The sequence below is a fragment of the Moschus berezovskii genome, chromosome 15 (genome assembly GCF_049115385.1).
Source record: "Moschus berezovskii isolate FMDL1 chromosome 15, NW_MosBer_1.0, whole genome shotgun sequence".
Classification (NCBI taxonomy): domain Eukaryota; kingdom Metazoa; phylum Chordata; class Mammalia; order Artiodactyla; family Moschidae; genus Moschus; species Moschus berezovskii.
Window position 1 is genome coordinate 45093494 of NC_142474.1, and position 22565 is coordinate 45116058.

General features: G+C 46.8%; 1 protein-coding gene across 11 annotated transcripts in view; it reads right to left on the bottom strand.

Annotated features, from left to right (window-relative positions):
• Positions 1-2738: 2738 nt before the first annotated feature.
• The window catches only part of RIN2 (Ras and Rab interactor 2), a 208786-nt gene continuing 188959 nt past the window's right edge, over positions 2739-22565 (bottom strand). For all 11 annotated transcript variants that reach the window (XM_088844028.1, XM_055430532.2, XM_055430541.2 and 8 more), the window contains 4 exons: positions 14708-15013; positions 12227-12358; positions 7691-7854; positions 2739-4596 (listed from right to left, as the gene is read on the bottom strand). In XM_088844028.1, the coding sequence (XP_088700154.1) occupies positions 4273-4596; positions 7691-7854; positions 12227-12358; positions 14708-15013 (926 nt within the window). In that variant the 3' untranslated portion in view covers positions 2739-4272. The remainder of the gene's footprint in view (positions 4597-7690; positions 7855-12226; positions 12359-14707; positions 15014-22565) is intronic.

Here is a 22565-nt window from a genome sequence, read left to right on the forward strand (position 1 = left end):
CTAAAATAAAATAAATTATAATACTGCAATATAGTGCTATAGATTTCACCCATTTGTTTTTCTTTTGTCTTTAATGTGGCTACTAGAATACTGAAAATCACTTATGTGGCTTGCTTCCTATTTGTATGGAACAGCGCCATGTTACGAGCACATTTCCTATGGTCTTTTATTGAAATCAGGCAGATGAGACGAAGAACTTGTACTTAGGTGTTTGGGGCTGTAGACAAGGTCTTACCTCTCCCAGGTGCATGTCTCTCCTAAGACCTGTGTCTTGCTCTAGCCTGGTATTTCTCAGCCCCAGTGGAATCACCTTGGAAATTTCAGTAAAGGTTGCTGCCTGGATCTAGCGTGCAGAGATTCTGATGATCTGGACAGCTTGGCCATCGGGGTTTTAAAGGCCTGCAGGTGAGCTGAAGAAGCAGTGGAAGCCAGGAACCTGATGGGAAAGAACTGAGTCCTGGGGACAGAGGTGGGGGGAGCAGTGAGGGTGGGTGTTGGCAGAGGGCTTGACTCACTTGGCATCTCTCGTAGAACTAGATAAGCATGGCGTGGAAAGGCCCAGGGGAAAGGTCAGAGCCTGCCCAGCTCATTAGAAACTAAACTCCCCTCCCCTTCAGGGTCCTGGGGTGGGGAGGGGAGGAGTGGAACTCAATTGGGGTGCGGGAGGTGAGAATGCTTTCAGCTGTGTGAGGTGACACTTCCCCAGGGACCCCAGGGAGGGCTGGCTGCAGACATGTATGCCTCTCTCACCTCCAGGGGCCACGGGGGCTGAGAGATGCTACCCTGGAGGAAAGCACAGCACTGAGCTGAGCCTGGCCTTACCCCCCAGCCTTTGTCCACAGGCTCTGAGAATCCTCCTGTTCGCCGAGAGGCAGAGTCCAGGAGACACTGTAGCAAGTCTGTGTTTGGTCGAAGGAAATACTCAGATCCATTTATATGATATTCTAAATGTCTACTACGTACAGAATTTCAGAATTCAGGCAACTTCCAACTCCTGAAGGTTAGATTATTAGCATCGAGACAAGAAACTGCCCTCCCAAACCCCTGCTGACTTCAATCAAAGCTGCCCCGCTCCCCGCCTGCAGACTTGCCTGTTGAGCAGGGGTCTGGCTACCACTTTATTAAACATATTGGCCCAGACCTTTCTGAATAATTTTTTATATAACTTCCCCTTTATACCTTCCTGACAAAGTTACTGTCCCAAGGCGGGAGATGGTGCCACCTGCCACCCATCCTTCCATGCCGGAGCGAGACATCTTTTTCGAATAAGCACATGTTCTCTGAGACCAACCACCAACCACCAGATCTTCCTCCATCTATCTATTTTTCTACGATCTGTTTAGGATTCTGCCATGTTTTGTGAACTTTCCCCTATGTCCAAGTTGACCAGGGCTCATTAAATGAAGAACAACAACTTTTGCTCTCAAATTCACCATCATGAACACAACTTTGAAAATTATTACTTTTTAGGATTTTTACCATCACATACTGCCAGGCAATGAAAATAGCTGTGTCCATGTACGTAACCCTTCCTCTCAGAGGGGAAGTAAGTGGGCATTGCTGAAGACTATTAGAGCACTCTCTCATTTCCAGACTCTTAAAGATGAAGGGAAGAGCTGCCCAGTGGATGCGAAGCCGCATTTATGAATGAACGCATTCATGGCTGGGTTTCCTGCCTTCTGTGTTTCCTTACAGATCTAAAGTTGTAACTTCCACACAGTACTGAACTACATGAACAGCTTCTATTTCTATTCTCTGTCCCGCGAGGAGAGAATACTTGGCAGCACATGTAACCTTAAAAAAAAAAAATTCCTTTCCTCTGGCTGGCATTCAACTTTTATATTTTTAGATTTGGAAATACGTTTTCCTCTCCCTCCACCCAGTATGTATATTTTTATTCTCCTCTGACTCCTTCCAAACTGCAGCAAAATCTGTTTCCTGGCAATTTGAGAAGTGAGAGCTGTCAGAGTTGGGGGAAAAAAGTGAGGAGACATGTGATGCTCTCCTGTTAGCATGGAAACATTGCCCAAGGACAAAACCAGGGGCTGTCTTGTGATGTTTTCTTCTGCTCACACCAGCGTCCTATTTTGATCACACTGAAGTTTACTCCAGCTGTCCCCCATTCAGACATTGTGACCCGCGTGAAATCAGCAGTGTACCGACTTCTGAAGATAAGAAGAGCTGACGCTCTCACAACCATCAGGACCAAACTGTCACTTGGAATTCATTGTAAATATACAAAGCAGGCAGTCCGCTCAGCTATAGCTCTAATCTTAAAGTACCCATCCTACTGCTGGGTTAGAAACTGCATTCCTTCAACAAGGACTTATTGTGCCATTGCTCTCTGCCAGGTTTGGCTCCAAGCAGCAGGAACAGGGCAGCTTCTGCAACGCTGGTTTTGCAACAACCCTAAACTCTCAGCCTAGGCACTTTAGAAGTTACATAAGACCTGGGCGGCAGGGGTGAGGGAGAGAGGGAGCGGAGGGGAGAGAGGAGTGTCTGCAGGGCTCCCAGAAACACCAAATCCTTTCAGGTTAGAAGACCATCTTTTCCTTCTGCTGCTGGATTTTTGCCTCCTATCAGAACACGAGCTGGCTTAAAAAAGAAAACAACAACATAAACTTTTCTGTTTCCTGTCTGAGGATTATCTAACCACAGACACCAGTGTGGATTCCAGTTTTACATAACACTCTGGGGTACATTGTTACACTCCGCTTCTCAAAGAAAAAGAGACAATGTGAGGATATTGCAAGAATTATTTTCACACATGAATTATCGTACAGTATGACAAAGAGTTATGTGCAAAACTCCGTTAAAAATCATTTACAAAAGGAAGTACAACACAGTATGTGTTGAGGGTTCCAGATGTATAGCACAAGCTTGAAAAGGTACAAAGTAGAAAGCCAAACAAATCAGATGACTGGGCATCTTTACACAGTACAGTAACATATTTCCATAACTACCTGCATGACGCGAATACAAGAACTCATTCTCTGGGCAACCCCCCAACCCCCACCCAAACAGGTTTCATAAAACAGAAATTGAACTTCAACACACATTCCTACAACACAGACAGGCTTTTTTGGTGCATTGGCAAACTCCTTTCCAAACGGTATTTATTTAACTCAATGAAACTCACATTATGTGGTTTCTGCCCCCAAAGAATTTGATGCTGTTCGTTTTGATTTATGTGGAAAAGGGGGGAAAAAAAACTGTTGCTCTTAATTTTTTTTTTTCCCTCGTGGGGTTTTCAAAATTGCTTCCAAAAGCAAATAACATGGGACAGATTTTGCAAACCTCACTGCATATTTACAGTATTTTCAGCATAGGTGGTTCCTCCTATCTCCTTTTCCCACTTTCTTTAAGGAGCCTGAACCAGCAGGCTCCACTCCGTAGTCTTCTGTTAAGAGTCTGTATTTCCCTCTCAGTCTCTCTCTCTACATTCATTTCTCTCCTGATCCTCAGCATCACTTGGTGAAAACACAAAACAATGTGATAGCACTGAGCGTGAACAAGGTAACAACAGCACATCAGATTCTCAAAGGCATCCTGTGGCCAGTGTCAGAAATACACCGCTGTGAGAAACCCAGCAGCCTCTCCCCACAAAGTGGCCAGAACATCCAGTTACGGAGGAGAGACTTTTAAAATGCAATACTCTCAAATCCAGCAAGAGATTTCTTTTTTGCATCATTCAATGTTAAAATCACATGCATAATTATAGAATATCTTAAAAGTTACAAAAATATTTTAAAAACCAATCCTGACAGTTTACCTGCAACTGCTATAAAATCTTCTATGGAATATATAAAAACACAAAGGCTCTTTGTAAAAAAAAAAAAAAAAGAAGGAAGGAAGGAAGGGTGGATGAAGGCATCCACAGAACTGAGAGGTCCTTGATGCACTGCATCGGACAGTCTTGTCAAACGCCTGCTATTGAACTCGAGAGAAGAGCTGGTACTTAAATCTTTGTTCAGTACATATACACACACGTGAGCCAACCCAAAACCTGGCTGAGGGGTAGGCAGCAAGCCATCCGGAGACACTTGAACCACTGGATGCAACTCTCCACCTCTGAAGGACAGGTCCTCCTCTTTGCCGAACCTCAGCGAGCTTGCTGGGGAGTCGTGGTTAAAGATGCCCTTGGCCAAGTGGGCCTGTGGATGGCTCGGTCACGGGTATTCAAGGAGGTGACTGCACAAGCCCGTGGACGCCAGACGCCAGGTTCCTAAGTCTCCCTCTTTGGATGCACCACTGGGAAGCCTTGCGAGTCCCCTAGGAGGCACTGAGGTCTTCCTCCCCATTCTGGAAGATGATGCCATAAGGATCCTTCTTGATGCGCTTGTAGACGAAGTGGAAGACGTGGGGCTGTGGCCGGCTGTGCAGCTCGGCCTTGATCTTCTGCGGGTACGTGTCCTCTGCGAGCTGCTGCCACGTTTCGTCCACAAAGAGGAAGAGGCTGTACTCCTGGGGGTCGGCCACCTTGAACTTCTCGGCACAAAGCTGACACACGTCTTCAGTGGTGACGTACGGCCTCACGAGGAGTGTCTTTCCCGTGCAGCCACTGTTGACCTCCTGGAATGCAACCCGGAGGTAATTCTGCAGGGGGGTGGGGGAAGAGATTTGGGGGGACAGAGTCAGAAGAGGAAGAGAGACAGCACAGGTGAACCCTTGGGATGCCAAGGAGAGGTGGCAGGTGAGCCGCACCTGGACGTCCAGTGTCAGGACACGAGGCCTCCCAGGTAGGGAAGGGGGCTGATCCCAATCGGGACAGTGGAGAACACACTGTATGGTCTGGGTTGCTGCACTGCTGTTGTTTAGTCACTCAGTCATGTCCGACTCTTTGCAACCCTACGGACTGTAGCCCGCCAGGCTCCTCTGTCCATGCGATTCTCTAGGGCAGAATACTAGAGTGGGTTGCCATTCCCTTCTCCAGGGATCTTTCCAACCCAGGGATCATACCCATGTTTCCTGCACTGGCAGGCAGGTTCTTTACCAACGAGCCACCAGGGAAGCCCTGTAATTCATCTCAAATGTCAGAAGCAGGACGTCTGTTCAGCCCTGCTCTTTCAATCCCTTTCATAAAGCTGGGCTGAGAAATTCCTGGTAAAGAATGTCAACGTACTGCTACCCTGATCTTGTCCCTCTAGCCTCCAAAACTGTGAGAAATAAATTTCTGTTGTTCACAAGCCAAAAAAAAAAAAAAAAAAGAGTGTTAACTAGAACTGATGCCGGGTTTATTCCCAGCTTGAAAAAGAAACCAAAGGGCAGAAGAGCCTGAACCAGGACAGCAGGGCGAGACACATAACATGAGGACACAAGAGCACAGGCCCTGTTGGCTTTGGACTACCTTTTACAAAGCTTAAGCAGGGGCTGTGGTGTTACTGCGGACGGCTGACCATCCTACCCCTCCCCTAAGGGCAATTTCACACCACTGAAACCAATGCAAGGCTCCAGGTGGCTCTGAGTGCCCTGTGGAAAAGCTGGTGGTGGTAGTGGTGGGGGGAACACGGATTCTCTGGAAAGACTTGGGAGATGCGCTGACTGGGTGCAGGGTGCTGCCATGTGGAAATGGAAGGGGTTGGGCAGAGGGGGTGTTGGCAGGCCCCATGTCATAAGCAGTGCCTGGTGAGCGGCATCACAGGACGGACTAGGGTCCTGACCAGGGCCAGGGTGTCCCAACCTCCTGCCCAGTTCTCCCAGAGTCCGTGGCCCCGAATTATTCTTCAGTTCCACTTCTTCAGGAGCGGGGGTTACCAGGTAAAAGAGGGGAGGCCCTGTTACATCGGATTTTCAGACAGAAAATAAATACATCTTCCTTTTCAAAACATGGCCACCCTACTCAGGCGTGAAGGGGAGTGAAGCCCTTGCCTGCGTCCCATGAGATTCCCCTGAGGGTTTCCTGGGCTGACGGAAAAGAGAGCTCTCTCGGGAAGGACAGTGCGCTCCGCACATGAATGATAAAGTTGAGGCTCTGAACCGGAATGTTTCGGGGCACCTCTGAGTACACACCTCCCTGTTTTACTTACCCCTCCCCGCTCCTCCACCCCCAGCACACGTGGTCCACAGGCCCGCTGTGCACTCACTCACTGACTCCTGAAGAGGACTTTGTGGAGGAGGCCTACACTATCCCCATTTGACCAGGGAAGAAACTGGGGCACAGAGAGGCTAGGTAACTTGCCCCAGGCCACACAGCGGGCGAGTGGCGGGGCCAGCGTTCCAGCCTCTTGCCCATGAGGTGAGGCGCTGCCACTCCAGAGTGAGCAGACGCGTGTGTCTGTGAGCCTGACTTAGGTGTCCCGAGTGCAGCCTCGCTTCCTGGCTTTGCTCCTACAGCCAAGCTGAGTGCCGACAATCCCAGTCTTGGGCCTATTCTAAGAAGATGCCTGTCTGCAAGGTGAGTGAGGCCGGTGGGGAGGGGTGTGTGTAAGACAAGGGCTCCGTGGACTCCAGGGATCTCTGGCTGAGAAGCTCCAGATAGAGATGGGGGACTGGGGGATGGTGGGAATTGGAAGGACATGCATTTTTTCTCCTACCCTCTTTCCATGCTTCTCTTTAGAGGCTGGGTAGCCTCAGGAACCCCCTGCCTGGACGGCTGACAATCACTGCATCCCAAGGGCCCGTGAATGCTAAATCCCTTAAGACCTGGATGTTCTTCAACCATCCCAGGGTGGGTGGTGCACAGGATGCCTTCTTGCCCTTTAGATTTATGTGCTTGGAAAGGAAGTTTCTGGGAAAACGGCTATCCTCAAGAACACCTTGCGGACCCTGCCTTTCCACAACAGGCTCCTTTAAACCAAATGTACCTTTTGGGTGTTTTCAGAGCATTAAAAAGGCAAAAAGGGCAAGGAAAGTGAATTGGGACATGGAGACAAATCTGACCTGCTTGGGAATCCACCACATGGTACGTGAACGCAAAGCACAGTCCGGGTTCACAGATCTGCTGGAAGCTTTTGAAATAGTATTCGAAGACCTGTGCAGACTTGCTCATCATTTTACAGACTGTGAGCCCATGAAGCGATCCTGTGTTGGGTCAAGATTTCTACAGCCTCAACCCGCCTCTCCTCTCCAGGAAGCATGCTCCAAAGGAACCCCACCTTCCCAGCACCAGTTCATGGACAGAGAAAATTCTGGTTGGGGAATTCAGGCAAGATTGGGTTCAGATGCTCATGCTTCAGCTCTGGCCCTACCAGGCTGCCAGAGCTGACACTGTGATGAGACCCTAGGGTCTTCTGTTTTGGGGGGAGGGGGCGGGGAGAGGAAAAAGGAAGGGGGTCACTGCACCCCTCCATCTTCTCAGAGAGGCCAGGTCAAGCGCAGGGCCTTGCAGGGCTGTTTCCATAAGGCAGGTCACCTGTCTGCCACCTGTGCCAAAAGCATCCTTCCTGTAGACTTCCTGAGTGCCCAGTGCTCAGCATCCACGCTGAACCTTCAGGAGGAAATCCTGTCCTCATTTGACTATTTCCTTAAGGGCAGCAAAACTTGGGCCAAATCCACACACACACACACACACACACACACACACACACTCTCTCTCTCTCTAAGGAAAAGAGAGAAGTGAAACAACAAGGTCAGAAGGTGGTTTAAAATATCCCTTTTCCACTGGATGATCGGATGAAGCAGGGGCGGGGGGGCCTGAGCCGCGTGGGCCGTGAGGAAGCAGCTGGGCCCACCCCGGCTGCTGGCCACGCACCTGAAAGTCATCCACCGAGGGGACGGTCCGGTTGGTGGTCCTGCGCTTGTGCCACTGCCTCAGGGTGTCCCTGGCCTCGGAGCTGAGCAGCCGCGCCGCCTGCTCTTCCTGGAAGTTCTTTATCAGGGAGAGGGCCCCATAGGCGCTCGTCAGGTAATAGCCTCCTGGAAAGGGCAGACAGAGTGAGTTCTCCAGGGCTTCACCTCTGGGGACCATAGGAGGGTGACCACAGAGTCGGCGGTCAGGCTCCACCTTGCCCCTTCTCTTCCACATGCATTTTTTTGAGCAAGAGAATCCTCTTCTGTCCATTCCTGCATTCCACCCCATGGATGTGCAGCTAACCCAGGCCTGAGCCACTGCCTGGGGACTGAGGACCAGGTCCTGCTTTCACTGATGGAATTTCAATTCCAAAGCTGAGACTCACAGAATCAACCAAAGTGCAACTGTGAAAATGCTTTGCCAGAAAAGATCAGAGCGCTGGAGCCTGACATATTGAGGGGGAGGGGAGTGGTGGCTTGTGAGGGCGGCAGTGTCCACTGCTGAGGTCAGAACACTTTCTAGTAGGAACAGGAGTCCACACACCTCCCAGCAACACCTGCTTTGAAGCTTCTCATTTAAGAATTCATATGTTCTAAATTTTAAGTGAACTATACACTTTGAAAGAAATACACAATATACAAGTGTGCTTATGGGTTTTTCAAAAAAACCTCTCCCTTATGTTTCCCTTTCTTACCTTACATAGGGACTCACAGAACAGGACATTTAGGAAAAGGTTAATTTACAAGGAAAAGGAAGTAACGCCCCTTTTGCTGGTGCATTTGGGAATGATTTTCTATGTCTGTGCTGTGCTGAGTTGCTCAGTTGTGTCTAACTCTTGTGATCCCATGGGCTGTAGCCCACCAGCTCCTCTGTTCACGAGGATTCTCCAGGCAAGAATATTGGAGTGAGTAGCCTTTCCCTTCTCCAGGGGATCTTCCCAGCCCAGGAATCGAACCTGGGGTCTCCCACATTGCAAGCGGATTCTTTACCAGCTGAGCCACTAGGGAAGCCTCCTTATGTCTGAGGGAGTGTTAAAAACACTTACAATACTCTGAAAGGCACGTAAATGTGTTCACAGTTTGGTCCTAAACTATAGGGTTATCCAATAAGTTCATTCTGGTTTTCCTATAAGATGTTATAGGAAAACCGGAAAGAACTTTTTGGCTAACCCAATACGATGAGGTGCCTTTCTGGAACTTGTAAAGCTCTTCGCTGGAGAAACGCTAGAGGGCGCACTAGATGTTTATCACAAACTCCGCAACTGGACACTGCTCGTTGTGGACTGAGAGACATTCTTCGTCCAAACGCCTGCTGAATCTTCACCTTGAGCCAGGTACAGAGCCGGGCTGCGTTTGTAAAAATAAGAATCTGAGTCCCTGCTCCATAAATACATTAAAAGAAAACGGATATACTGGCGTGTTATTCATGCAGGGACCAGAAGTTAGCTGTGGTTAAATGAACTTTGTCTGCCAAGTGTCACTTCTATCACCAAAGTATTGAGTGTTAACACAAGACCCTAGAGAACTTTCTCTCTGGTCAACGAGTGGCAACACTCAAGACGGCAGGTGATCCACTATCTAGGAAATGAGTTGAACGCCCCCCTAAGTCACACTGGAAATGGAATCTGAGGAACAGTTTTGTGGTTTTCAGGTCACTGGCAGAGATTTGGGGGTCATTTCTTTTTATAAAGATTTTTTGATGTGGACCATTTTAAAAGTCTTTGCTAAGTTTGTTACAATATTGCTTCTGTTTTATGATTTGGTTTTTTGGCAGGGAGGCATGTAGGAGCTTAGCTCCCCGACCAGGGATCAAACTTGCATTCCTTGCATTAGAAGGTGAAGTCCTAACCACTGGACCACGAGGGACATCCCTGGAGGTTATCACTTACTGTAGCATTCTCTCGCCCACTCTGAGCAGCATACCTTTTATGCATCCATCGTAGTCAGCCTTTTGTTCAGAGTCATCTGACTAATTTAGCAGATTTACCACTCAGCTGTAAGCTTCCTAGGGCAGCCCCCACGGCACACAGTAGAGTTTCAAGTGGTTGAGTTTTACTAAATATTTTACCCATGAACAAATCACATGATTGAGTGGGAAACTCAGTAGTATGGAATTTAAATGTGACACAGAGGATTTCAGGAAAAACCAGTGTGGACCTAAGGACTCAAGAGGCTTGTGGAGGTGTCAGAATTGGAGCTTGGACTTGGAGGGACCATGACTGCTGAGTTGGGGAGCGGGGTGGTTTCCTTTGAATGTCAAATTTTTCACTCCATGGCTCAAAGTTCAGGCCACTGAGGAGAAAACTCCAAATGCTGGAAGCACAAAACTGACCACACTTGGAAACATGTGGATGCAATTAAAGTAAGGTTTAAATTTCAGCAAAACTAACCCTGCCACTTGGGCTGTGCGCGTCAAAGGGATTCTATGACGTCTTTTCCGTAAATGAAACTACCTGCTTAAACAGCAGAAAACTGATGTGGGCTGTGCTTTGGGCAGTGGGGCAGGATGCAGGGCAGGACCAGCCGTGCGTCTCCTCCTGGTCTGCCAGCCTGACAGGGCCACCCGGTTCTCCCAGCAAGGAGCCCAAGAAGCAGGACATAGCTGAGTGAAGGCGGCTCCAGTGAAGCCCCGAGTTGACTGACTGCTCTGTGTGTTTTCTAGCTGCGTCCTTGTCTTTCTCTGTGATTCCCGGAGGTGAGGACCTGCCCACCTGTCACTGACACAGTACCCTGGGCAGTGCCTCACTCTGGAAAAATGCTGGGAAAGGTGACAGGAAGTGGCTGTCTCCATCCTCAGGTCACAGGATGTAAGCACGTGTTTGTCCCAAGTACACACTGTCAGCAACAGAATGGTAATTTTCTGAGGGAAGCTGGCATGCCCTTTCCCCAAAGCCCCAAGAGTTCAGCACACTTATTACTAGAATTAAACATGACTGAAGCTCAAAAAAATCCTTGATGCACATACAATTATAATAATAATGCCGTGGAAGAAAGAAAATGTATGTTTCCTCCTGGTCCCTGGACAAAGCCACATGCTTCCTCCCTCCTGGGAATTCGAGGGCAGAGCCGGGGAGGAAGGCTCCAGGCAGGGTCTGGGCAGTTTATCTAGGAGGGTCCAGCCTCAGCATCAGTTTATATTAATGAGGGGAGATAAACTGGGAAGAGGTAAAGGGATGGATGAAAAGATACTCATCTCTGGTCCTGAGTCAGCGGGTCCCTGCAGGGGTGGAGGGGGAACCACAGGGCTCCCTGGAGGTCATACCCTCTGACCCAGAGCCAGGCCCTGGGGACCAAGGGAACTAATGCACACGTTTGGGGGGTGACAGTGCACTGCCGTCTCCTCCAGGAAAAATTCCAGGATGATACATTCCCTGGGGAATCCCATCGGCATGTGAATAGACCTTTTTACTCAAGCCCAGACTAAAACTCACTAGAGGAAAAAATATTAGGTGCCAATTCATCACTCAGAGTCCATGTGGGCTGAGATACATGAAATGAACTGTCAGGACACACAGGCCGAACAAGCTCCGATCTGCTCCCCTTTAAGACAAGCTCATTCAAGAGTCCTCATTATTTCGGGCCTGTGTACCATGGTGACAAACACGCTAATTATTTCCATGATAAAATACCTAACCCATGTGTAAGGAGAGGGATTCCTGTGAAGACGTGTTGGAATGAGGCAGACAGGAGAAGGATGACTGAACTGACAAAGTTGAAAGCAAATCGCCCAGATTTTTTTACTCCACTGTGGTTTTATGTTAATAATGAGCAGGTGCTATCTTTTTTTTTTAAGGAAAGGAAATCACTGATGCTATTTTCATCTTGAAAACCAAATTTAAAAAATAAAGATGAAAACAAAAGATAGGCCTTTGTCTGATTCATGACACAACAGTGGGCAGTTGTGCTGGCAGTGGAAATATTCTGCAGCAAACCTTTACAGCCTCCCTGTGAAATCAAAGAAACCATTTCTTTTAAAAAATGGTCCTGATTCTACTGAATGGTATTATTATTATTTTCTTTTTTACTGCAACTAAGCAATCTTGGTGAAGTGTAATTATGGCAGGGTTGCATTGTTTTGTGTGTTTTTCTGACTTTTCCAAATTTTCTGTGACCAACACTATGACTTCTGTAATCTGGAAAAAAGTCAGTACCTTCTCATAAATGAACAAAACTAAAACGGTCGTTAACCCTGGATATGTCAAGAAGCACCCATGTAAGTGCCAGGTGGATCTGAGGTTTTATTTGGGGGGATGAAAATGTTTTGGAGCTGAAAAGAGTTGAAGGATTGCCCCAAATTGCAACTGGACTAAACGCTACTGAATTGTCCACTTTAAAATAGTTAATTTTGGTTTAACCACGAATGTACTAAAGGCTATTGCACTGCTCATTTTCAAATGGTTATCTCATGTTCTGCGAACTCTGCCTCAATTTACAAAGAAAAGAAAATAAAACTGAAGCAAAGCACCCAGTTCCTCCCACTTCTCCAAAAGTCTGCTACCTTCTCCATGTAGCAGGGACGGATCCAGAAGTTCCATCATGTACTCGACCTCCGTGTCTAGCTCCAGCATGTCACACTGCGCTATGACATAGGTCAGGACTGGCAAAAAGTCATCTGCTCCGTACATCCTCCCTGGAGTAGGAAGAAAGCGGGGGACAGACAGGGTATTTTTAGCTGCATTTCTCCCTTTCATGTCCTACTTGCTGCTTTTATTAGCAAAGAGCCATGCAGGGGAAGTGAGGTGGGTGTTTCTGGAATCCTACAGTGGGGAGGGCTCCTCCCCACTGCCCTCATCAGAGGCCGACCCTAACTCACAATTTCAGGATGAATGTCCGAGTCAATGAACACAGGGGAGACTGTTTTCCCATTTCCATGATTTGCCTCAATGCAAGCAATAGAATGGGGTTTCTTTGGTAGTTCAGCGGTAAAGAACCTGCCTCAATGCAGGAGAGGCAGGTAGACACAGGCTTGATCCCAGGGTCAGGAAGATCCCCTGGATCTACTGGAGTGGGCAACCTACTCCAGCATTCTTGCCAGGGAAATCCCATGGACAAAGGAACCTATTGGGCTACAGTCCATAGGGTCGCAGAGTCGGACGTGACTGAGCACGCACACATGTGCAATAAAAGAGTCCTTTTTTTTTTTTCTTTAAAGGGTTTAACTTTTCAGCAAGTGACAAAATAAAACATTTGCGTAAGTGTCTACTTACTGTGCTTCTCCTTCGTGTCTTCCTTCCTATTGCTTTCTGTGCAAATTAACCAAAACATAGTGACCAAATCCAACTGGAGCAAGGAACACATGTCCTTCTCCGTCTTCAGTGTGACTTACATGTGCTCAATCGCTGTACACTGAATAAATACATCTGATTAACATCTGACCAAAAAAATGATCAGTCTGTACTGTTTTATTATGACAGAGATTCTCAACTAGCGGTGACTCTGTCTCCCAGGGAAGTCTGGCATTGTCTGGAGACATCTTTCATGCTCATGACTGGAGGGTGGGCGTGCAAATAGCATGCATCCGGATGCCGACAAACTTCCTAGAGGAAGTGGGATGTTCCCACAGCAAAGGACTAGCCAGCTCTAATGTTATTAGTGCTGAGGTTGAGAAACTGCCTGAGAACAGAATCCTGTGCAGATATAACGTGGGGTCTTCTTATAAATAATTTGACAGACTATAGAAAATACACTTCTTGGGACTTTCCTGGCCATCCAGGGGTTAAGACTCTGCACTTCCAAGGCAGAGGGCACAAGTTCAATTCCTGATTGGGGAACTAAGACCCCCATGCTGCTTGGCTCAGCCAAAAAATAAAAGAAAATAACATTTCTTGCATGTGAAGTATGCTTCAGAGGCAGTGTTCATCCACCAGCATCACCAGCCCGGGAGCTCACATGTTAACGTTTCTGCTCAACAATCTGCAAAGTGCATGCCCACAGTGACCTCCTCCAGCTGTGAGAAACAGAGCCTCTGTTTTCTCTCTGCTGCCTCTCCATGAAGTGATTTTTATCACTGGAAACACTGATCATCCAGGGAATTAAAAAGGCTCACCCAAGACCTGGGGTACCACAGGGCTCATCACTACCCATAAATCAGGGTCACTCTCGCATCTACATGCAGCAGCCCTGGGGAAACCCGAGGGCCGACACGTGTGAATTCCTATTGCACTGCATCAGCTCAGAACAAAGAAGGGATGGCCGATAAATGACTGTAATGAGAGCTGAACGCTCCAAGTTTCTGACAGATGCCATCACGGACACAGGCTCTCACTGGCCAGAATGCAGTAACAACAGGAATAATTGGAACTACCTCCACCACGCTTGGGGCTGTGCAAACATTGACCTGTCTAATGCCCACCTTAGGAGGAGGGCTAGGATCATATCCAAGACAAGAACAGAACTGCAACTTGGAAGGTTGATTACGGAGACCAAAGCCCCACAGTTAATGAACCCATTCCCAGAGCCAGGGTCTCAACTCAGACCCCAAGACTGAGTCTGTATCCACTGCCCTGGATTAAATCTTTTTTTTTTAGCTTAACATAATTTTTCTAAGGTTTTTTTTTTCTTTTTTGGATATGGACCAATTTTTAAAGTCTTTATTGAATTTGTTACAATATTGCTTCTATTTGTTTTGATGTTTTGGCCACAAGGCATGTGGGATCTTAGATCCCTGACCAGGTATCTAATTCTTGCTCTCTGTGTTGGAAGTGCAGAGTCTTAACCACTGAATTGCCAGGGCAGTTTCTGAACTAAGGCTTTTTATAAACTGGCATTGTAGAAAACTCTTGTTGCCCTGCCCTGGATTTTTGATGCTGTTAGTTTGTTGCATGTGGACTAATTTGCCAGATACCAGAGTAACACCTGCATTTTTGTGAGCCCCTTGGTGAAGTCAAGAAGCTGAAAGGAAGAGCAGTTGGGGATTGGAAAGCCCAACACGTCCCAGCCCATTGGAGGGCCAAGAGCCTGGATGGGGTGGTAGCCTCACCTGAGTTGTTCTCCATGACAGTATAGATGAGCTTGCAGACTCTCAGCAGCAGCATGACCTTCTTTTCTGGGGAATACATCTTCTGCATGGTCATGAACTTGACCTTGATTTTCTCCACATCCACAAAGTCAGGGGTTGGGGCGAAGACGCCCAGCTCCTGGGGATTCCTCTGCCGCACGAGCTGCAGGTTCTCCTTGAGTTGTTTCCATGAGCCATCGGCCACGTGGAAGTGCTTCAGCATAGCCTCGACGTGGCCCTTCAGGGGCTTCAGGATGCACTTGTGCATGGCTTTCTCCAGCACCACATCTGCCAAAGAAAGCGCAGCTACTGTGACCATTGTCTGAAGAAAGGAGAAACGTAAGGCCTGCTTTCTGGAAATGCACACCCGCAGCTCCGTGCATTGGTTATCAGGCAGACATGTCCCAACTGCACAGCCAATCAACCAAAATTTAGCCCCACATCATTTCCACACCGGACTTCCCTGGTGGCTCAGACAGTAAAAAATCCACCTGCAGTGTGGGAGACCTGGGTTCGATCCCTGGGTTGGGAGGATCCCCTGGAGAAGGAAATGGCAACCCACACTTCAGTGTTCTTGCCTGGAGAATCCCTATGGACAGAGGAGCCTGACTGGTTACAGGCCATGGAATTGCAAAGAGTCGGACACTGAGTGACTAAGCACAGCACACATGCATTCGCACACCAAACTTTTTTTTCTTCAGTAAAGCCATGAAGGGTGAATCTTCCCTAACAGTCTTATAGTCTCTCTTGCATGCAATCAATACAACTGAATATATTTGTTTTAACTATTTTTACACCTTCTCACCCAGAAGTACAGGTGAATATTCTAGAAGGTATGCTTTTGACCCAGTCTTTCCACTGAAGAGCCAGTGAACAGCTAAGCAAATGTGTTATGTTAAAAGAAGGATTTGCTAATAGCAAGGGTACCAGCTCCCTCAAAATATTTCCTGAGGGAAAAATTCAACTAAATACACACGGTATCTTGGATTGCATTCTGGACCAAAGAAATCTTTCTGTCATTTACCATAAAGGACATAGTGGGGCATTAGATGAGATCTGAATAAAGTCTGCAGATTAGATAATATCGTTAACAGTGAATCTGGCTTCTTTCACACAGACTGTATCTTGGAGACTCCGCCAGCTGTGTCTGGAGCAACAGTGTGCTCTTTTTCACAGAATGACTCTTCCGTGAAAGTTAATGAAAGTTAATGTTACTGCAGTTTTGTAACACAATGTCCCTATTTTTAGATAAATACCCACTAAGTATTTAGGCCAAAAGGGATACAATGCCTGCAATTAGCTCTCACGGTTTAGATAAAAGGAGGGGATGTGTGCATGTGTGTGTGTGTGTGTGTGTGTGTGCACGCATGGGTATCAACTGAAAAGCACTAACACGGGGAATCCGGGTGAAGGGCAGACATGATTTCTTCATTGACTTTTTGCAACTTTTTTGAATGTCTGAGCTGATTTCGAAATGAAAATTTAAAAATTCTTGAAGTGCGTTTCTGTTCAGAATTAGGTAATACCCTTAGGTGTGGGAGGCATTATTTCCCCCTCTTTCTTTGAATGGCCTGCCCAGTGGAGAAGCCTTCTTGGCTGACGGTACAGTAACCAGGGCCACCAAGCTGGGGCTCTGGTCTGAAGAGGGTCTGTGCCGAGAGAAGCTCTCTGCTTCTTCCACATCAGTTTTTCCATCTCAAATGTTTCATGTTCTCAACAAAGCTGCCTGGGTAGCAAGCACTCCTAGGATATGACAACTTGGGGATACAATTTCATCCTGGAACCCACAGAAATAGCCAAGTTATCTCTCTGGCCCTTGGCATTCCTGACAGACATCAGATGACAAGGACTCTAAATGATCACCTATTATTAGAAGATCAAGGACAAAGAGAAATCTAAGCAGGACATACCTATAGAAACCAAGGTTGAAGCAAAAGAGGTTATACAGTAAGAAGAAAAACAGAACAACATTTCTTCACATCTGGCATTAAAACAAATTACTATTTTAAAACAAATTAAAACCAAGTTTGCATTGGTTATGCTGTGTCAATAAACTAGAAAGTCATATAGCATCTCTGACTTCACTTCCAATGGCTACTAGGATGAAAAGTCAACAACAGTAATTAACATTGAGTGCCCAGTTGGGCTAGGCTTTATTTCATTATCTTGTCTAATTCTACAGTATCTCTATTATTTTTGCACAATATGAATATTAGGGCTTTTTATAGATAAGGAAACAGAGACTTGGAGATGTCTAATGGCTTGCTTGAGCCCATAAAACTGAACACCCTGCTTTTCAAAGTCAATGATTTCTTAGTTCTAAAGTTTATGGTGTTTCATAAACATTCACCACTTACTGCTCTATCCAAAGATACTGTAGCTACATTCCTGGTGACCCCTCCCTCTGCTGGAAGGAGGTCACCAAGCGGGGAGAAAGCCACGTCAATCATTAATTAGGACGCACATGAATGTTGGGAGCAGCGTTACTCATAAGGCCCAACCCAATGGCATGGATGCCAGGAGATATACACACACTGGAATTCAGAAAATGGAATGCAGACAATGGAAGATTCATTCCATGAAAAAGAGCACGCTGCTGCTCCGGACACAACTGGCTGAGTTTCCAAGATACAATCTGTGTGAAAAAAGCCAGAGTTCTCTCCTTTAGCACGATGCTTACACAAAGCTCAAGGACAGGCAAAACCAATCTATGATGACAGGTCAGGATGGCAGTCGCCCTGAGAAATAAACGGGGCTTCGGGGGACACTTCCAGGGGGTGGAGACGGTAGATGCCTATGGTGGCTACATGGACAAAGAATCGTCAAGCTGAGCATTTGAAATTTATACACTTCATGGGTATACGTTAAACCTCAATAGCCATGTGTATAAATCAAACCAACAGAAAGCACCTAGAGACCAGCCTGGGCTTTTCACCTTGAACCCCCAGGGCAACTTTTAAATTCCGAGCAAGTCTGATCATCTCAGGGCCAGAGTGTGCACACAAACCATCTCCAAAGGATCTATGCTGTTCCTGGGGCTGACAGCAGACAGCTCGTCACCAGCCAGCTGAGTGAGTCTCTTGAGCAACTCATCCTTGTCCCCAGGGAAGGGGTGCTGATACTGACCTTTGAGCCACAAACTCCACTCTTAGTAGGAAATGCAACAGGAAGAAATCTGCTAGGAGGGTCGATATCCAGGACCCATTGCCTTAAAATCCCCAAAGAAAGAAATTTTTAGAACATTTTTAAAAGCCTATAATTTAGAAATAAGAAAAACTGGTCTCTCTGCTTTCTTTTTCAGGTCTTCACTCCTAACCACCCCTCCCCATCCTCACAAATCTTTAATAAATACAATGAATAAGAAAAAAAGTCCAAATGACAAGGACCCAGTACCTGAATGAGTCTCTCCAATAGGAAAAGAAGGTCATGCTTATGAAGCAAGAGGGGAAAATGGTGGGAGGACCTCCCCTGGTGGGAGGACCATGATTTCTTTATTTTATAGCTGAGGAAACCCAGAGACATGGATGCCACATAGGTACTAAGGGGAGCCAGCATTCAAGCCCAAGAACTGGTTATGTCAGCTGTGTTTATCTACAAAGAAACTAAAAGATGCAGGAGAACTGTCTGCACTGCAACATTCTGAGTGTTAGAAACCGATTGCTAACTGGATAACCCACTGGAAACACAGTTTCTGAAAATATTCATAGAGATCCTATCAACTGGTTCTAAAGTTCATCCAATCAGGGAAGTAGTCAGGGGCATCCGCCTAGAGCTCCCTGCCTTAGTGAGACCTGCAAATGCAGTGATTTACAGGAAGCGCTAAACATGTCGGCCTCTAGAGCCATGACATGATTGCCCTGTCTTAGGAATGAGGACAGAAGCCTACAGTCTACTTCCCTCTGATCGGACGCATGGATTGCAGAGAAAGTCAGGCATGAGACGGGGACCCATCACAGGACAGGCTCACTCATTAGCTCGTCTGGACACTTTCTGCTCCCCCCCTGCTGCCAAAGAGGAAGCGAAAGTCCAGAAGCTAAGTTCAGCGAAGGCGCGTGTCTTAGAAAGAGTGAGAGGAGGTGGCCTGGCAGCCGGCCCAGTTGTGTCTTTCTAAGTGACTCTGGCCTCATCACCTCACCTCCCTGACTGTCACTGCCTGCAACTTCTGAACTGCCATCTACTCCTCACCCAGGGCAGGGAAGACAGAAGGAGCGCTCTGAACCTGGTTAAAACAAAATAATTCCCGGTATTCTCCAGGAATTCTAACCGAACCCAGAGTCTAAACAACATGATGTCCAAAAGGGGCAGGTTGCAACCTACATGACAAAGATCAAAGATGAAGTGAGGTCATATAGCCTCTTGGCTTATTCAAGTTCTAGCATTCTTTCAAGAAAGTAAAGTAGAAGAGATAGAAGCTAACATTTGATGACAAGAGGCAGACCTTTTTTGTGGGGAACTCAAACTGTGAAGTACAAACATGCACCATGGCGAATACTGATGGGGACATCTGTTTGAGCAATTCCTGGGACAAGGGGCAGTATGGAAGCCTGTGCTCTGTGCCGGCCCTTGCTTAGCCCCGTCACAATGAATGAGGGCCCTCTCCCTGAGGCACAGAGGTTAAATGACTTTCCCTGGATGGTGGAGAACCTGGTTGTTCCTACTGCAAAGAAGCCAGGAGATAGCATAGTGGCCCTCGCTCTGTTCAAGAAGGGCAAAAGGAGCTGGTTCTGTCTTTCGGTGCTAACATGGTCACCTTTGGCTGCACAGCTGCTGGATTAAAGATCAGGGCTGAACTGGATGGGTTACTCAGTGCTTTCCAAGCATTCTAAACACTTTTATGTACTTTACATGTATTTAAACTACCCTTTGACTGACATGAATACATAACTCCTATGTGTTTTCCTTTGGGTCTTCTAGAAGCCCACCCAGAGACAAAAGGATTAGAGTTGAGTGGTTCCCCTGGGAGAGGAGCCCAGGCAGCTCTGGTCCCCAAAGCAGGGAGGCAGCCAATGCCCTGTGTTTTGTTAGCCAGTTACCACTGGGAAGAGAGGTAGCACAGGGGTGCCTCAGTGCTAGCTCCCCCAGGGGAGGCAGCTAGGGCCTCACACACTTGCTCCCTCATTCTCTGCCTGAGGGTGGCTTCCCCAGAATGGGGCAAGCATTAATCCCCTCTCCAACCCCACCCTTTCCATCCAAGCTGGACTGGCTCAGGTGGGACAAGAAAGTGTCAGGAAAATGCCGCAGGTACTGGAAATTCAGGAGGGGAGTGAGTGTCGGTGGAGCAGTCACAGTGGTGTCTGGTAAGCCTGCAGCAGGTGAAGAACGGAGGCACAGAGAGGTTAAGACACATGACCAAGCACACACAGCTCAGCGGCAGCAGAGCTGGGACTTGAATCCACAGTCCAGTCTGAGCTATAGTCAGGAAAAGAGGGGCAGTCTTCTATCTATTTAAACTAATTTTCAAAAATAATATAGACGTGGTTTTCCTAGGCTGCAAGAGGTCGCTCTTTCTCCTGCTCTTTACCTTTTGATAATGTACTAAGAGATCCTCTCCTTTCAGTTGACAAGGACACAAGGACTAGATCAGAAGTCAGAATCAAGGTGGTTTAACTCTTAACTCTGCAACACTATGCCTCTCGGCCTACAACTTGCAGAATGACTCTGTCTAAAACAGTGCAGGTAACACAATAACTCAAGGGATTAAACCAAACTCTGAATTCAAAATTAAAAGCAAATCACACTAGATACTGAAGCTTGAGTTAGACTTACACATGCATGCTCAGGCGTATTCAACTCTTTGAGACCTCATGGACTATATGTAGCCAGCCAGGCTCCTCAGTCCAGAAGATTTCCCAGGCAAGAATATTGGAGTGTGTTGCCATTTCATCCTCCAGGGGATCTTCCCAACCCAAGGGATTGAACCCACTCTCCTGCATTGGCAGGCAAATTCTTTAGGACTGCATCACCTGGGAATCCCCAGGCTTGAATGCTCATTAAAAGAATGATATGAAGCAAGGCAGTTTTAATTGTTTAAAGCTCAAGGAATGACTTCAGACTTCTTTCTTACGCACACTATGCTCTCTGGTGTTTAACCACATTTCAGTATCATTTCTCTATAAAGAAAACAAAATACTCATGTAAGTAAATTGATGTTCTCTCTGAAATATGTGGGAATTGAGTTTCAGGCTACTTTTTCTTCAAATAATGGTAATACTCTTCAGAAAAAATACACATTTTGACAGCCACTAAAGAAAGCAAAACCATATCTTGTTTTTCATTATTGACTTTTAGAAATACAGTTGGCTTATCTATATCTTTGTTGAGTGTTTGTGTGCAATTTGAATGAAATAGAAAGTGGAGGATTACTAACATTTTTGGGAGTTGGAAAAATTTTGTTTTTCTTGAAACAAGACTTGAAAACAGAGGGATTTCCTTAAGATTAATATCAAATCAGAAGTAAAAAAATTCTTTTGCTTTAAGAAAATCAAAACTTAGTTCAGCCACTCAGTCGTGTCCGACTCTCCGTGACCCCATGAATCACAGCACGCCAGGCCTCCCTGTCCATCACCAACTCCCGGAGTACACTCAAACTCATGTCCACAGAGTCGGTGATGCCATCCAGCCATCTCATTCTCTGTCGTCCCCTTCTCCTCCCGCCCCCAACCTTTCCCAGCATCAGAGTCTTTTCCAGTGAGTCAACTCGTCGCATGAGGTGGCCAAAGTATTGCAGTTTCAGCTTTAGCATCAGTCCCTCCAATGAACATCCAGGATTGAACTCCTTTAGAATGGACTGGTTGGATCTCCTTGCAGTATAAGGGACTCTCAAGAGTCTTCTCCAACACCACAGTTCAAAAGCATCGATTCTTCGGCGATCAGCTTTCTTCACAGTCCAACTCTCACATCCATACATGACCACGGGAAAAACCATTGCCTTGACTAGACGGACCTTGGTTGGCAAAGTAATGTCTCTGCTTTTTAATATACTATCAAGGTTGGTCATAACTTTCCTTCCAAGGAGCAAGCGTCTTTTAATTTCATGGCTGCAATCAGCATCTGCATTGATTTTGGAGCCCAAAAAAATAAAGTCTGACACTGTTTCCACTGTTTTTCCATCAAAACAGTATCCACAAAAACGCAACAAGTTCTGCAAAGTGTAGATTTCACTACCAGAAAGTTGGGACTAAGTTCTCTCACTGGTTGAAAGAGATCCACCAATAAGGAGCATGTGTTGGGATAACAAATGATGTCACAGGGTCTATACCTTACTGGGCGGGGCACCCAGGAGTGAGTACACTTCACTCTGTCCATGAAGTTACCGATCCTGGGCTTTTGAGGAGGATGCCAAATGGTATACATGCTTTTGTTAAAGCAGTTGCTTGTCCCTCCACGTACCACTTTTGCAGAGTGGAGGGTAGAGAGCTTGCCACAAGGGAAACATGATATACGGCCCTGGAATCAAGAGGGAGCTGGGTCGAATGGGAACTTATTTCATCCTCCCGTCAGGAGAGCAAAGCTGATGTCAACCAACCAGCATCTGCTCAAGAACCTCTACACGGCAGGGTTTTGTGTGGCAGTGCTTTAAAGAGCAGTCTAAACAGAAGTCAAATTCTCCATGATAGGGCACCACCATTCAGGCTGGCAGTTTTACAGCTTTGAGACTGTTTATCACGTCATTCTCGCCTGGAAAGAGCTGACCTACAGGGCTATGGCAGGAGAACGTGGACAAAGCAGCAGCTGGGTGAGAGCTATTTGGTTTTTCATTGGCTTTTCTCTGTGCAACTGAGGAAGATTAGCACTGTATCCAAACACCAAATGAACATGCACTCACATGGCTCTTTTTCAC